At 42.6% G+C, this 14,812-nt stretch overlaps 1 protein-coding gene across 1 annotated transcript; it reads right to left on the bottom strand.

The window, feature by feature from the left end:
- Positions 1 to 3,198: 3,198 nt before the first annotated feature.
- Positions 3,199 to 14,698, bottom strand: bsk146 (brain specific kinase 146). Its single transcript, XM_048234104.1, has 4 exons — positions 14,378 to 14,698; positions 8,190 to 8,440; positions 7,744 to 7,946; positions 3,199 to 7,300 (listed from the first exon to the last, which is right to left on the bottom strand). Exons 2-4 carry the CDS (start codon positions 8,359 to 8,361, stop codon positions 6,434 to 6,436), a joined length of 1,242 nt encoding a protein of 413 aa, XP_048090061.1. The 5' UTR covers positions 8,362 to 8,440; positions 14,378 to 14,698; the 3' UTR covers positions 3,199 to 6,433.
- Positions 14,699 to 14,812: the final 114 nt, after the last annotated feature.

Raw genomic sequence — 14,812 nt, 5'->3', positions numbered from 1 at the left:
AAAAAAAAAAAAAAAAAAAAAAAATATATATATATATATATATATATATATATATATATATATATATATATATATATATATATATATATATATAAACAATAAAATGTATTTTCTTTGTTCTCAGTCAGAACTGAGACCCCAGTTGCTTTTGGAAAGGCTTTGGTACTTATTATCTGCATTAGTGCCAAGTCTACCTGCTGTCATCTGTATGTTGTTCTCGGTGGCTCTAAGAGTAATACTGACTATCAAACCAGAACTGACCATCATAAGACTGCACTTGTAATTTTGTTCTCTTACTTCCTAGCGATCCTTAAGGGAACTGTGCCTGTGTTTTTAAAGTCATTCATTGAATGTATCTTCTCTGGAGGTTTTCTTCAAGTTGAGAATTTTCAGTGTGCACTTGGCACTTAATTTATCCATGTGTTTTTTTGTAATGTTTGGAACTTTTGTTTATTTTCTTTTTCTTTTTTGGAGAATTATTTAAAACAACAGTATTGTCCCCATAAAACTGAATGCCCCCAAATTAAATTTCCCACAAGCACTCCAGTTCCATATGAAATAGATCTTTATAAAGATAAAAAATGTATCCCTGCATTGCAGTGTTGAAGGGCAACTGATGGTCCTTACTATACAGTGAGATTGATACTTTGTCAGTAGAAATGTATTGCAGTAGAGGAGAATTTTCTGCATATCATCCACCTTAGATGAGTAGTTGGATGTCTACCTTCTTGGCCTTTAACAGTTGGTAGAACAAACGGAAGACTAACCATTAAAAGGGTCAAATACATTCTGTTAATGTTAGAAGCACAATACATATTGTGCTGACGGGATAATGTTATAACACTGAGTGAAGTATACCATGTGACTGCCCAATGGGTCCTGGAACATTTGATCCATATTACTTTAGCTCACAATACTGTACCTCCCATAGCAACCACGAGCAGCTGTTCTGTTTACATTAATGTGGGGTCACTGGACGTGGCTTAGGCTGTCCGTCTCTCAATGCTGAAAAAATACGGACGCCCACGAATCCTTTCTAAGGGATTATGGGCGCCTCCTTTAAGTCTCTTAACATATTTGCCAATAGTTGATGCTTCAGAAGTTCTGGTACGAGGTACATAATATATAGATATATTTTGTAATTTGTCCTCTGTTGTTCTCACCTAGCTGTGTACTTGTCTTGTCCTCTTGTTGATCGAATACAGTATAGAGCAACTAAAAGAACTGATTGCACAGCTACACACTATGTTGTATGGGAAACACCAGCTTGTAATTTTCTGTCATTTTTGACAGGGCTATGAATGGCCTGTGTCTGCCTCTCTTAAATCGACAGTGCTGACGCTGTGTATTCTGTCTGTCACCACCTCAAGTGGTTATACTATCCCTTTCACTGAATATATGCAGCTTTCAAACATGCCAACACAACAGACTTTTTGACATATTTAACAAGGAAAAAAATAGTTCTGCTAAATACTGGGAACTTGCCGCAGCTCTCTCTCTCTCTCTCTCTCTCTCTCTCTCTCTCTCTCTCTCTCTCTCTCTCTCTCTCTCTCTCTCTTTTTAACATGCAATGAACATCATATTTCTACCCTTCTTTTTGCCAGGCAACAACTCAGATGGTCAGTTTACCAGCCTTGTGGAAGACAAATCAGATGATGTACATAGCCTTTGTTTTCTTGGACAGGAGGCTTGCATGCACTTTTTGTAAGAGATTTGTCTGAATCAATGCAGGCATGAGACACTTGTCTGGTGGGGTAAAGAAGAAGGGTGGGGTTGGGTGGGGGTGGGGCCTAATGCATATAGGAAGTGTGTTGTAGTCCAATTGTGTCCGTTGCATAGCAGCACTAGACCGGTGTTTGTGTACCTAATGAACTTTGTGTTTGGTCTGTGGAATCGCAGCTGCAGTGAAATGTCCTGACATGTCGTGCCAGTGCCACAGTTTCTGTCCTGATCTGACGTATGTGGAAGCAGGTTTGGGAATGCACACACAAATTGGGTCCTTGCATTTGAATTCCACCCGAGATCTCTATTTTTTAGCCCTGCTTTGTGAAATGTGTACCTGATCGACCGCCTGCTCATCTTGCTGCCTACAAGCAGTGTGCCATATTGATGTTCTTTTTATTTTATTTTATTCTATTTTATACTTTCAGAAAATGTATTTGTTTTATTTCTGTAGCTTTTTTCAAAGTGAGTTACATGACATTTTGATCATTTCTGAACCTCAGCCAAAGTCTGCCACATGCAACTTATCGAGATGTAACTGTCATTTTTGCCAGTGAAACTGAAATGTACCAAATGTTTTGTTTTGTCTGTTTTTTTTAATGTTGTCTCCGTATCTTATTTTGTCCAAATCTAAAACTCAGGGTTGAACCTCAGTCTCTGGACTTTATATCCTAATTTTGTTCACCCCATACTGGACTGGAACAATACTACAGCTTAATCGGTCAAAACATACAAATAAATTGCATACTGCTCAGTCACTTTGTATATATGAAATCTTTGTTTCTTGTTTTCCCTCAAAATGCTCAATTGTCATTTAAATTTAAGTGAGGACTAAAATCACTTGAACTGTATAACATACCAATTGCAATTGTAACTGAAGAGGCAACCTGGATGCTCAGCAGCAAAAATGGAAATAGATTTAGCTTTAAATTTAATTCTATGTATAAGTATCATGGGGCTAGATTTGACTTCAGATGACAGGAGTATGACATTGACAGTGCCTCAGGAGAATTGGTTAGAGCTGGTTAGAGCCTGACTCATCGTCAACATTGGCAGTACTATTTTGGTATTATAAGTGGGAGCCGACACAAGCCAGGCAGGTCACTTGAATCAAGGTTGTCCACAGGTTGACAAAAGCACCATGGCGGTCACCTCTGCCGTTTCCTGCTGCCTTGAGCTGTCATCATTAGCTGCTGAATTTGTTCAGTGTTTCAAATGAATGAAACATGCATGGTAATCATTCCCACACGATCAGCCACAGTATGCATGTCATGAGACAATACAAAACAAAAAGTTTCACAATAGTCTACTGATAATGCCTCATCTTTAGGACAAAATAGTTTTGATCTGTTATGAGAGCAAATTTAAAGGGACCTTTTAATGTGATTGTCATAGAAAGTGCCAGTACTCTGGTTAAAAGTATTTATTAGTTATGATGTACTTGTAACAAATACGAAAAAGTCCAAAACACATGGGTCTTAAAGATTTCTGTTTATTTTTGCTTAAATCCGTTAACAGGAAGACAGTGTATTGCGAAGACAAGTCTGACAAGAGTTCTAGTGTTTTTTCTACTGATTGAAACATCACTGAACCACAGGGCATCTAAAGGCTGTCACGGAAAAGAAAGACAATGAAATCACACAACTTGCAGCACAATACACAATGACCAGTCCATGGAAATTTGAGTCCTCAAATCTTAGATATCAGTTGGCAGAACTGGAGAAATGGCATTAAAGCCAGAAAGTGACTTACAATTGCTTTGAAAATCCATTCTGTTTTGACTGGTCAACTTTTTTCCCCAACCATTTCACCCAGTTACTTAGGACTAAGCCAAAGTGTTGCATTCTGACCTCTCTTGAGTGAAAGGTAGATGCAAAACTACCTTTTTTATCTGCAGCTCGTAGCCGAGAAGCCATGTGTCTTTGTCCAGAGACACATGAAACACCCACAGCACTGTTTCCACACCAGGCTTCAGCATACGTCATGCAGCTGTGTCAGGTTAACAACATAAAATACTCGTTTCCTCCTCTACCGACCATCTCATTTTTTGCTCAGAAGCAGTCGTGTAGAAGTAGTAGTTGACTTCATCACACGTACTACAGTATTGCAAGACTCGGATATCATCTCCCTCAAGAAAAATCGCAGCTCCGATGATGTCCTTGGTATTGTTAAGACAATAACACAACAACAACAACAACAACAACAACAACAACAACATGATACATATACAACACACTCAAAAAAAACATCAAGTATTTTTTTCATCATCATATTTAGCCCTAGATTGTTTCAAGAAGTCATAAATATCACTCTGGAATATTCTGCAATTTTGTGCTACAGCAAAGTTTCACATCACAACAATTCTTGTGTATTTTGTGAAGACAGATCTTTTATATATATAAATGTATTTGTTGTATCTCTTCATGCAATTCAAAGACAAGATTGTATCCATCTTTAGTTATTTTCAGTTCAAATCAAAACAAAATAAAACATAAATAGGTTAGTTGTTCTGAATTCCCTACCTTCAAGGGAAAACCAATAAATAAGAATAAGTAAAAAATAAATTTTTGAATTTATTTTGTAGATGTGTCCACTTTTGCGATATAGAAAGTAAATTGAAGCTTTCATTCTACGTTACTTTTTTCTCTTCCACCATTTAGTGATATAGGCTGACCTTTAATTGGGCAGTTTTGACACCTATTGAAGTACATTATCAGTGGCACTGACATACATGCATGTCTGACTAAAAACCAGCCTTGGTTTTATGGAAGAATCCAGTCAAGTACTTCAGCTTATAAATGACATTTGGACATAAAAATGACAGTGACATTTTCATACTAGAACACCAGGTAGAAATAGAATATCTCCAATGTCTCTAGTTTTGTACAGCTTTGTTTTAGTCATTCTGTAGTCATTCCATCTGCACAAGCTCAAGTCATACAAAAATGACTAAAACGTCTACAGTTTTGATGACGACAATAAACAACTAATCATCACATTACCAAATTACAACTTCAAAGCATTTGTCAAGTTATTTGTCAAAGTATCTTTAGCCCAGAGCTTCGTGCACAAGCTCTGGTCTTTGGAGTGGAATTTTCCATTCCATAGCCTCTCTTGTAACACTCTGAGCTGAGTAACCACATCCCACCCACAACTACAGCTGAGATGGGGTCACACATAAAGTAGTCATCCTCAGTTGCTCTGACATCATAGCATTTAAAAAAAAAATTGTGGTCAAGAACCCTCAACGGTGTGCTGCAGGAGAACATCATCTGCATATAAATCGGGACGAGTGGAATCAGAGGGGTCTCGCTTTGCTTCAGTATTGGGACAAGCTGGCTGGCAGTGACACAGCCGAAAGCTGTTTCCAGCAATAACCCCCAATATCCCTCATTCCTAATGATTTCCATGTCACTTCAGATGTTTCCATAGGGTTCCATGAGATGTTTTTTTCCTTCATTATGCTCTCTTTGGAATCTGACCCACAATGTAAAATGCTAAAAATATACAGTGGTCTGCTTTGCTTTTTTCTGTAATGGTAATAATGGTAGTAGCTTCATTTGGAGAAAGGAAAGAGGTGATGGATTGACTGTGCGCATAAGCAGCTCAATACTAAATACCACTAAATACCGATGCAGGTGCATCAACATCTGCATATGTAGTGCAGTAAATAAGAAAACACCTGGGCTAATTGCAAAATGGCTAATTAAAAAATATCATATTTCATACAGAGGTCAAATAAATTAAATAAATCAATAGAATTAAAAATGCTGAATCAAATATGTATACCGGTACATGTCCCAGTGCATTGTTCAAAGGTAAATAGTCTCATTCATTACACATTTTAGTTGATGTTAAAGTGCCTATGGCACACTTACAGAATGTTCCAAATACCTATGACACACTTCCAAAAAAGTTCCAAATGTTCCAAATGTTGAATTTTTTAGACAATATAGATGGAAGGTAATTACTTCAAAATCTTGAAGATCAGAAAGAGCTTGAGATCTCATGGGTCATTCAATCAATAAAACCTTTTTGTGTAATGGTCAATCAATCATTAAAACGTGTGTTTTTTTTTATATTGTAACAGTAATGGGTAGTTAATACATTATTTGTTGGCTTGCTAGCATCTTATATTCTGGTTAAAAAAGTGGTTTCAGTGTTGAATTGAATTGAAATGATGCCATGATTTACTATTATCCCATTTGGGTCTTGTTCGCTTGATGTAGGTATATTGCTCTCAAGATATTGTTTTGCTCTAGGTCTCCATCTTTTGCATTTTCAGAATTTCAGCTTTAGCTTTCCTTTTTTTCATTAGAAGCACTCGGACTACTGGTATGTTTTGATTTATATAGTTGGAAAGGTGACAGCCTTCTATCAACACGTATTCTCTACAGAGATCCTGTAGAGAAACTGATGTCAGTATTAGGAATGTTTAACAAGAGAATGCCACTGATTGTGGTCACCATTATGTACCGGTCAAGTGTAGCTCTCAGTCTTAGATCTAGAGAGGTTGACTCACAGAATCAGTCTGCAATGTTTGTGAGTGTCCACTGTTAGAGTTGCAATTGTCTATGAATTGGTATACAGTTTATGCCATGTTCTGTCCTTCCATGTTCTTGTGTGTGTGTTTGCATGTGTGTGTAAGAGTGAAAAAAAGTGTTTTTGTGTAAATTTGTGTACTTGTGTCTGTTCTGTATACTGTTTGTCTCTACACGCAAATCTCGATGGGCGTGGTCACTAGGATGCGGCTGCCGGACGTGTTGTCTCTGGACACGCGCTCATAACCGCCGGATGCCACCGCCGTGTAGCGGTGACCCTGCGGTGACCCTGTCTCCATGGCGCCCGCCGCCTTGGAGCCCCCGCACACCACGGGCGAGAGCGTCTGCTGCTTCATGCGGTCCACCAGCAGGTCCTCGTCCTCCTCGTCTTCGTCGGAAGTGGAGCTTAGACCCCCCTGGTGGCTCCCGACGCCCCCACCGACTGCCCCGCCGACTCCCCCGATCCCCACCTCGCTGTCCAGCATCCAGCGGCGGCCAAAGTGGCGGAACACCTCCTTTACCGAGCACCGGCGCTGCGGGTCCAGCGACAGGAGTTTGCGGAACATGCGCAGCGCCTCGTCGGTGAAGCGACGCCACTGCGAGGGCACGGGTCCGCTGGCGGCGCCAGTGCCGGTGCCGCCACGTCGGGCGCGCTGCCAGCGAGCAAACTCCTCGTAGAAGGCGTCGGTGGGCAGCGCTTTCTCCCAGGGGAAGTTGCCGGTCAGCATGCAGAACAGGAGCACGCCGAACGCCCACACGTCCGTGGCCGGGTCCACGCAGAAGCCCTCGGACGGCTCGGCCGCGCCGCACAGCTCCGGCGCCGTGTACGGGATGGTGCCGCTCACGCGCTTGACCGGCGAGCCGCCCCGCCGCGTCATGCCAAAGTCGGACAGCTTGACCTTGCGGCACTCGCGATCAAAGATGAGCACGTTCTCGGGCTTGATGTCGCGGTGCACCAGCTTCTTGTAGTGCATGTAGTCCAAGGCAATACCCACCTGGTGGACACAGCGCTTTGCCACTGTCTCTGGAAGACCCACCTGGACGGTTCAATGAAAAACAAAATAGTGAGACCATAGCCCCACTATCGAGATATCTCATATGGAGATGGATTACAGATTACTGCCATGGTGCCCTAGTATTGTTCCCTGACCAGAAATATTCAAAGGGAAATAGAAAATGACTTGCCCAAGACTATGCATCCATGAGATTTATGGAAATACTGTATACAGATCATTACAGATTATAACCATTTCATGTACCCCAGTATTGAGCTATGCAGAGATTGATTAAAGATTAATGCCATGGTGCCACAATATTGAGCTATAGAGATTGACTACAGATTAATGCCATGGTGCCACAATATTGAGCTATGGAGATTGACTACAGATTAATGCCATGGTGCCACTATTGTTCCCTGACCAGAAATATTCAAAGGTAAATAGAAAATGACCGCTGGACATGAATGCTTCTGTTCCCATACCTGAGGGGGAATGATGTCAAACAAGTCTCCCGCCACAGCGTACTCCTGCGCAAAGACGTAATAGTCGTCGGTCTCGAAGGCGATGCCGAACATGTTGATGATGAAGGGACAGGGGGAGAGGTAGAGCGAGATGCTGTACTCCCTCAGGAAACTCCGCAGCTTTGTAGTTTTCTTCTTAAGGAACTTCAAGGCCATCTTTGTGCCTAATTAAGCAGGGAGAAAAAGATCGAAACATACATATTAATGCAAAATGGAGATGGAAGGAGTTGTGTCTCTGTCAGTCCTTTGATGAAAGGGATTCAGAAGTTGTACATAACAGCATGTAACCTATTTTTATGTGACGTAACAGTTGGGGATTGCAAGTGTGTGTGTGTGTGTGTGTGTGTGTATGTGTCTGCATGAATGTGTGTGTGTATGTGTGCAGCTATGGGGGTAGGTGTTCTCACCTCGGATTTTGTGAATGACCAGGTCCACCTTCCCATAGGTGCCCTTGCCGAGCTCCCTGATGACCTCATAATACTTGTTGACCTCCAGCTTCTCCAGGTTCTGGGCAGTGATGACCTGCAGCTCCTCCACGATGTTGATGGGAGGGCTGGACAGCACTGGCGAGGAGCTCATGCTTCCCAATGTAGGAGGAAGAGGAAGAGGAGCAGGAGGAGGCGCAGAGAGGAGTGGAGTGGGTAACTGGTGCCTCTCACTGAAACACACACAACCACCCTGTCAGGAACCGTGCATAGCTCCACTGTGTGAAGATAGTCACTTAGACTTCCACGGTACATTATGTGTGGCAGGGAAATATTTCTGGCATGTGTGGTACAACAAATATTGAGAAACGTAACATAACAAATTTTGTTTTTTTTTGACATTTTTCAATATTATCCTTATGAGTTTGGACAGCCTGTGTTCAGTGATTGTGCAACTACAAAAACAGCAAGTCATTAGTGGCTGATATGTACTCGTTGAAAGCCTCATCATCATTTGTATATCGGCCTCATATGTCAGCACCTCTTTGGAAGAAAGACCCTTCAGACACCAGCTGAAATGACGGACGACTATAATTCCACTGCCTCAGCCAGACCACTGCACCAAAACAAGTCATTAGACTTTGGTGATTGCTTCTTATCGCTGAGCTACAAAGACACACACACACACACACACACACACACACACACACACACACACATCTGTGTGAGGCCAAACAATAGATAGAGCTATCCCTGCCATCCTTACGTCAAACACACTATCATTGAAAGGTCTAATTAGTCATGATTCTCACATTCAGATCGCAATCATAGAGTATGAAACTGCCTGCCCCCTCTCTCTCTCTTTCTCTCTCTCTGTGTGTGTGTGTGTGTGTGTGTGTGTGTGTGTTTGTGTGTGTGTGTATGTGTGTGTGCGGCTCTGCCGTCCCAAATTCACTTTGGTTCAGGGCTCACTGATTTGCCTAACAGACTATGCAATCTGCCTCGCTTCGTCAGCTCTTATGTAAGCGTCCCCTTCCTTAATAGAAATCAGAATGGCAGGAAACCGGATGTGCCATGAATTAAATTCAAACAGCATCATGTCTCAATCTCAGAGTAGGACACTGACATTGAGAACAGAACTTTGACCAAAAACACACACACACACACACACAAAACGAAACACAGCCTAAAAGGAGGAGGACTGGAATTGGGTTGTTATGTCTTCCTTCTCTCCTCCCAGGGAGCGGGATCGTACAGATGAGCAGGACAAAGTCACATAGATAAAAAGAGGCTGGAAAAGTACGGGAACAGAGACCTTCCCAAAACACTGCAGTTGTTGTTGCAAGCGAGATATGAAGGTTTGGCTGTGTTTGCAGTTGGAGTGGGCTGTGTGTATTGGGTGTGTGTGTGTGTGTGTGTGTGTGTGCATATGTGTGTGTGTGTCTGTGTATGTGTGTGTGTGTGTGTCTGTGTGTGTGTGTGTGTGTGTGTGTGTGACTGTGCATATGTGTGTGTGTGTGTGTGTGTGTGTGTGTGTGTGTGTGTGTGTGTGTGTGTGTGTGTGACTGTATACTAAGTTTCTTCAGGAGACACACTTGAGCATGACCTCTACATTTCCATATTAGTTTTTTCATGTACATCACATACATTTCACCACCAACGCACCCATCTAATAGAGGAGGTGCATTTGTTGAACAGGCGTCAAAAACCAGAAAGTCTGCAGCTAGCATAAACACTTACACAACCCCCTGCAAAGTGTGGACAGACCCATGGCCATACACTGGCCGAGAAGACGAGAAGGACTCCTTGAGGGTCAGTGGCTCACATACCCTTTTAGCAAGATCCTTCTAGAACATTCCCAAACTCACTTTCAGTTTAATTTTGATTGTTTACCATGTTGTAAGTCGCTTTGGCTAAAAAAGCGTCAGCCAAATGTAATGTAATGTAATGTAATGTAATGTAATCTTTGTAGAGGTCTATTTTTATGAGGGCAGATGGTCAGTAAGCTGACTAAATGGACAGGGGGGCTTTTTACATGCAGTCATCACAGACCAATTTCATCTCAGCCTTTGTGTTACAAATTAAAGTAGAGTGTCAGAACCAATGGCTATTAAGAGTATCAGAAACACTGTATACTGAGAGTGTTGGAAACAATAGCTATTAAGAGTATCAGAATCACTACTGTCTACTGAGAGTATCAGAAACAACGGCTACAAATTAACGAAGAATATGAGGAGAAAAACTATTCATTTAATTACTCAACAACCATCTTAAGTTACGTCTGCTCAGTAATTTATGCATAATGAACCTTGTGATTGGATTTCTAGAGCTGTTATAGTGGCAGTGCTTTTGTTCACGGGGCCCATGTCTTTAATTAGTTTTGATGATAACAGCATTATCCACAAGCCAGCCATAACAATCTCTCTCAGTCTATCTTGACCTGCGGGTTTCACTGCAATTAATGTAGCTCAACTGCACAGTTTGTTCAGCAGAATGTAAAGAGATTAAACTCAGGAGACTACTGTATGTAAAATAAAATGCATTGATTAAAACGATCGTATCTTCACTGGATCAAATATCTGATGATTAAATTATTCATTCATTCATTCATCTGTGGACATGTTTTCAAAACCAAATATGGATTTATGGTTACCTTGTTTAACACCTTATTTCTCATTACATCATGTACAACCTTTGTCTGATTGTTGTAGCCAGGGACACAAATTAGTGTGGTTCTGTTACTTTGCTGTTGACACAATAAATACTGTAGATTATGATCAAACTGCATCAGACCTTTGGACACCAATCATGTGATGGTATTGTCTGAGATTGATCAGTTCATCATCTCTGTTTATCTATTTAGACCAAACCCAATATGACTCTTGAAAAGAAAAGAAAAATCACTGGATGGAAAGGAGAGAGAGAGAGATAGATAGAGAGAGAGAAAAAAGAGAGAGAGAGAGATAGATAGAGAGAGAGAGAAAAAGAGAGAGAAAGCATGTTACGCAACAGTATAAAAACCCCACAGGTTCACACGAGGCACAAAGTAACTGTTGAGTAACTCTCTCCAAATCATCTGCGCACAGATCAGCAAGGAGAACTAAAACAGACTCAGACGTCAGAAGCTCCCAATGTCCTCCATAGCCTTTCCCCTGCTCCTTACACATTCACTCATTCACTTGTTAATCATGAGAGTGATCATCATTAAAAAAATGAAATGAAACCAGCGCTATGAAAAAAAAAGCTTTTCTGTCCACTGATGCCCCCTGGGTCTCTGTTATGTAAGGTCTTATTGATCCTGTTGGAAAGGTACCACAGGTACTATTGGACACAGAAAGGTTGAGTGTGTTGATGTGGAATGGATGTGGGGGCTGTCATTATCATCTAATGATTTTCTGTGAGTGTGTATGTGTGTGTGTGTGTGTGTGTGGCCATGTAAGTGTTAAAACTAGTCTAGACTGTATGTGCGCTTGTCAGTCCTCCTGTCTGCATGTTTGGTGATGGAAAAGGAGCACACGAGCACACACACACACACACACACACACACACACACACACACACACATCCAAAATGTCACACAGGTGCTGGAAGGAAGGAACACCCAGACGCTGAGAAAGAAAAGAGAAAAAAACAGGCCTATGATGAAAATAAATGTGACGTGCAAGCGAAATGTTTAGATGCCTGAAGTCTCTGCTTTGCCCTCTTCTCCAATACCCACATGCACACACACCTGCCCACACACGCACACCTGCTGACACACACACACACAATATTATTAGTTGACAATGAAAGGCAAAAAGCAACAGACTCAACATTTCTCTCTCTCTCTCCCTCCCTCTCTCTCCACACTCATGCACACACGCACACAAATTGCAACTTTACCAAAGGGACTAATAAGGAGCCTTGTCACAATGACCACAGAGGACAAAAGACAGAGACCGGCAGAGGGAGGGAGAGAGAGAGAGAGAGAGAAAAAAAAAGAGAGAGAGAGACACTAGTCTGTGAGGCTGGCAGCACATTGACTTGAGTGAGGATGCAGGCCTGTTCCTCAGACTGTGCCTATGAATCAACAACGTAACTCTGCAGACATAAGCCAAACACTATACCCTCCACCACCAGGCCTCTAAAGTGTTTGAATGTCAAACACACACACGCACAGACACGTGCACAAATACATGCACACACGCATACATATATACACACAACCCTGCAGAGACACACACACAGAAAAACACATGGAGAATGGGAGGTCATCAAGTAAGCCTTAAAGCAAGGTCAGCTAACATCCCTGAACAGTGCTGATAAGGCACCACATGGGTCAAAGAAATGCGTTCCCCTCCACTGCAAAGCTCTGCAGCGACGCTCTGCACGAGAAGGGATCAAATAATTGCTTTTGTGACAGTAAACAGTACAACTGACCTACATTTTAAGACTGTGTGGGTGTATCTGAGTGTGTGGATGTGTGTGGATGTGTGTGTGTGTGTGTGTGTGTGTGTGTGTGTGTCTGCCATGTGTCATCGTGTGTGTGTGTGTGTGTGTGTGTGTGTGTGTGCCATGTGTCATCGTGTGTCTGTGTGTCTGTCTGTGTGTGTGTGTGTGTGTGTGTGTGTCATGTGCCATCATATGTGTGCTTCAGTCTAGCCATATCTGCCTTGGAGCAGGGAATGTTCCTTGCAGAGCTGACCTCTACTAATAGAACAAGGAATATTATGCATTTCACTGTTGGATTACAGGCATCCTCTTAAGAACATGAGGAAGGACCAACCTTGTGCACTTGAAACCTGTTTTCTTTAAGGATTCCTTGATGTCAGATCAACATTGGGTCAGAATTGAGCAGTTATTTGTATTTATTCAAGTTTAATAGGCTTTAATTCACTTGCATAATTTTGTGCCTATATCCAGTGCCATTTTCTGAATTAAGAGGCATCTGATACACTAATATACTGACACATCTTTTGATCACTGAGGATTATTATTTGGGATTTAGTGAGGTCACTGTTCTAAGGCTTGGAACTGCTAGCTCTCATGCCATGGCCCTTAAATCCTTCGTGTGTGTCAAAACTATATACACTCCTTTTCGTCAGCCACTTAAGACAAGAAATCCTTCAATTGGATGAAGCTCCCCACACGCTAAACAAATCAAGACTGGACAACAAACACCACACAGGGCACAAGCATGTACAAGTCAAACTCAAAGCTCTTCAGGTAGGTGCGTCAGGCGTGTTGCACCACAAGTCGTTGTCCACAAGGGGATCTGAGCCTAGCTGTCAGAAAGCGCTGCTGCTCTCATCCAGACTGCACGATGCTGCTCGCATGGTTAACGCTGGGTGCAGGGCAACCCCCCCTTGACTCCGCTCATACCCCCACCACCACTACCCCTATGCCCCCAGCTGTCTGGCAGTGACTGCGTCCATTCAGCACCACCGTGCTCCGAGTGACCCTGCGGATACCTGACTCATCTAGTGTCGCCCTCCCCTCTCCCCACTGCTGCTGCTTGCCCCTGCGCCCCATCAGACAGACAGGCAGCTGGGTGCCCCACCATCCCCCCTCTCCCTCTCCACGCAAAAGGACCCAAAGACAACAGTGGCTACACTGTGGAAACAGGCAGAGCAATGGATAGACAGACCAGGGGCAGCCTGCAGCGTTTAGAGGAGAATTCAGCACTGTATTTGTATGCATGAGTGAGTGGTCACAAGCAGACAAGTAATTATGTGTGTCAGAGTGTTAGGCTATGGCGAGGTGTATTTTACAGTTCAACCTTTATAAAGATAACACAGTAAACGTCTGTCAAGGACTAAAAACGGGGTATTTTGGACACGGGCTCAGTTGTAGAGACAGCATATATGCAGAGCCGCTCGGAGATGTTGATGTGTTTATAGCATACACATGCGTTGCAAGACACGAGATCACCGAGAGGTAGCCAACTACCGCAATCACACGTAAACGCACCGGGCAGCATTCTGCCATTGTTGTCAATACAAAGACCCTTTAAACAGACACTATGTGGTATTATTTTGGCATTTTATTCAGAAGCAATCTGAGCATTAATATTCTTCTTATGATGGTAATGATGAAAATGATGCATCTTTCTCCCAAAGGTTCAGACGCACCAAAGAGCATTTTCATGCAGAATCATAAGCTAGTGAAAGATAGCCAGTGCATTCACTCACCATTCAATCTGTCCACTGTTTTCTTATTGTGACCAAACAAGCCCGAAGGATACCGCCTTAGGAGGCTGAGGATAGAACATGTTAAAGCGTTTTCAAGATTTTGGTAAAGGCTCTCACATCTGGGTTAACGACTAGTTGACGGTCTGGAGTAATTTCACTTGTCTCGGCAGCCCGATGCGTTCTACCAGCTGTCCTGCGTTCCCCTATTGTCTCTGTATTGGCCCTGGTTGAAAACCATAGCTCTCCTGCCGAAGGTCCAGCCCACCGCATTTCTCAGCCAATGGAGGCAGGGAACGATCGCCACGGTGCGCCTCTAAGCCAATGGCAGCATAGAGCGCTCAGCACCATCCGCACTCGCACTCCAGTCCGGGAGCCGCTCTTGTCTCCATACAGATTATCAGTGTCTAATGAGCTGCAGATTAATCCTCTGGGTGT

The sequence above is a fragment of the Alosa alosa genome, chromosome 22, assembly GCF_017589495.1.
Source record: "Alosa alosa isolate M-15738 ecotype Scorff River chromosome 22, AALO_Geno_1.1, whole genome shotgun sequence".
Taxonomy (NCBI): domain Eukaryota; kingdom Metazoa; phylum Chordata; class Actinopteri; order Clupeiformes; family Clupeidae; genus Alosa; species Alosa alosa.
The sequence above is the reverse complement of the archived record's forward strand: the minus strand, read 5'-3'. Positions and strand labels throughout refer to the sequence as shown.

Coding starts and splice junctions, on each gene's coding strand:
- bsk146 (XM_048234104.1), bottom strand. CDS start 8,361: ATGAGCTCCTCGCCAGTGCTGTCCAGCCCTCCCATCAACATCGTGGAG. Junction 7,947..8,189: donor GGTCATTCACAAAATCCGAG/GTGAGAACACCT, acceptor CTGCTTAATTAG/GCACAAAGATGGCCTTGAAG. Junction 7,301..7,743: donor TTGACATCATTCCCCCTCAG/GTATGGGAACAG, acceptor TGAACCGTCCAG/GTGGGTCTTCCAGAGACAGT.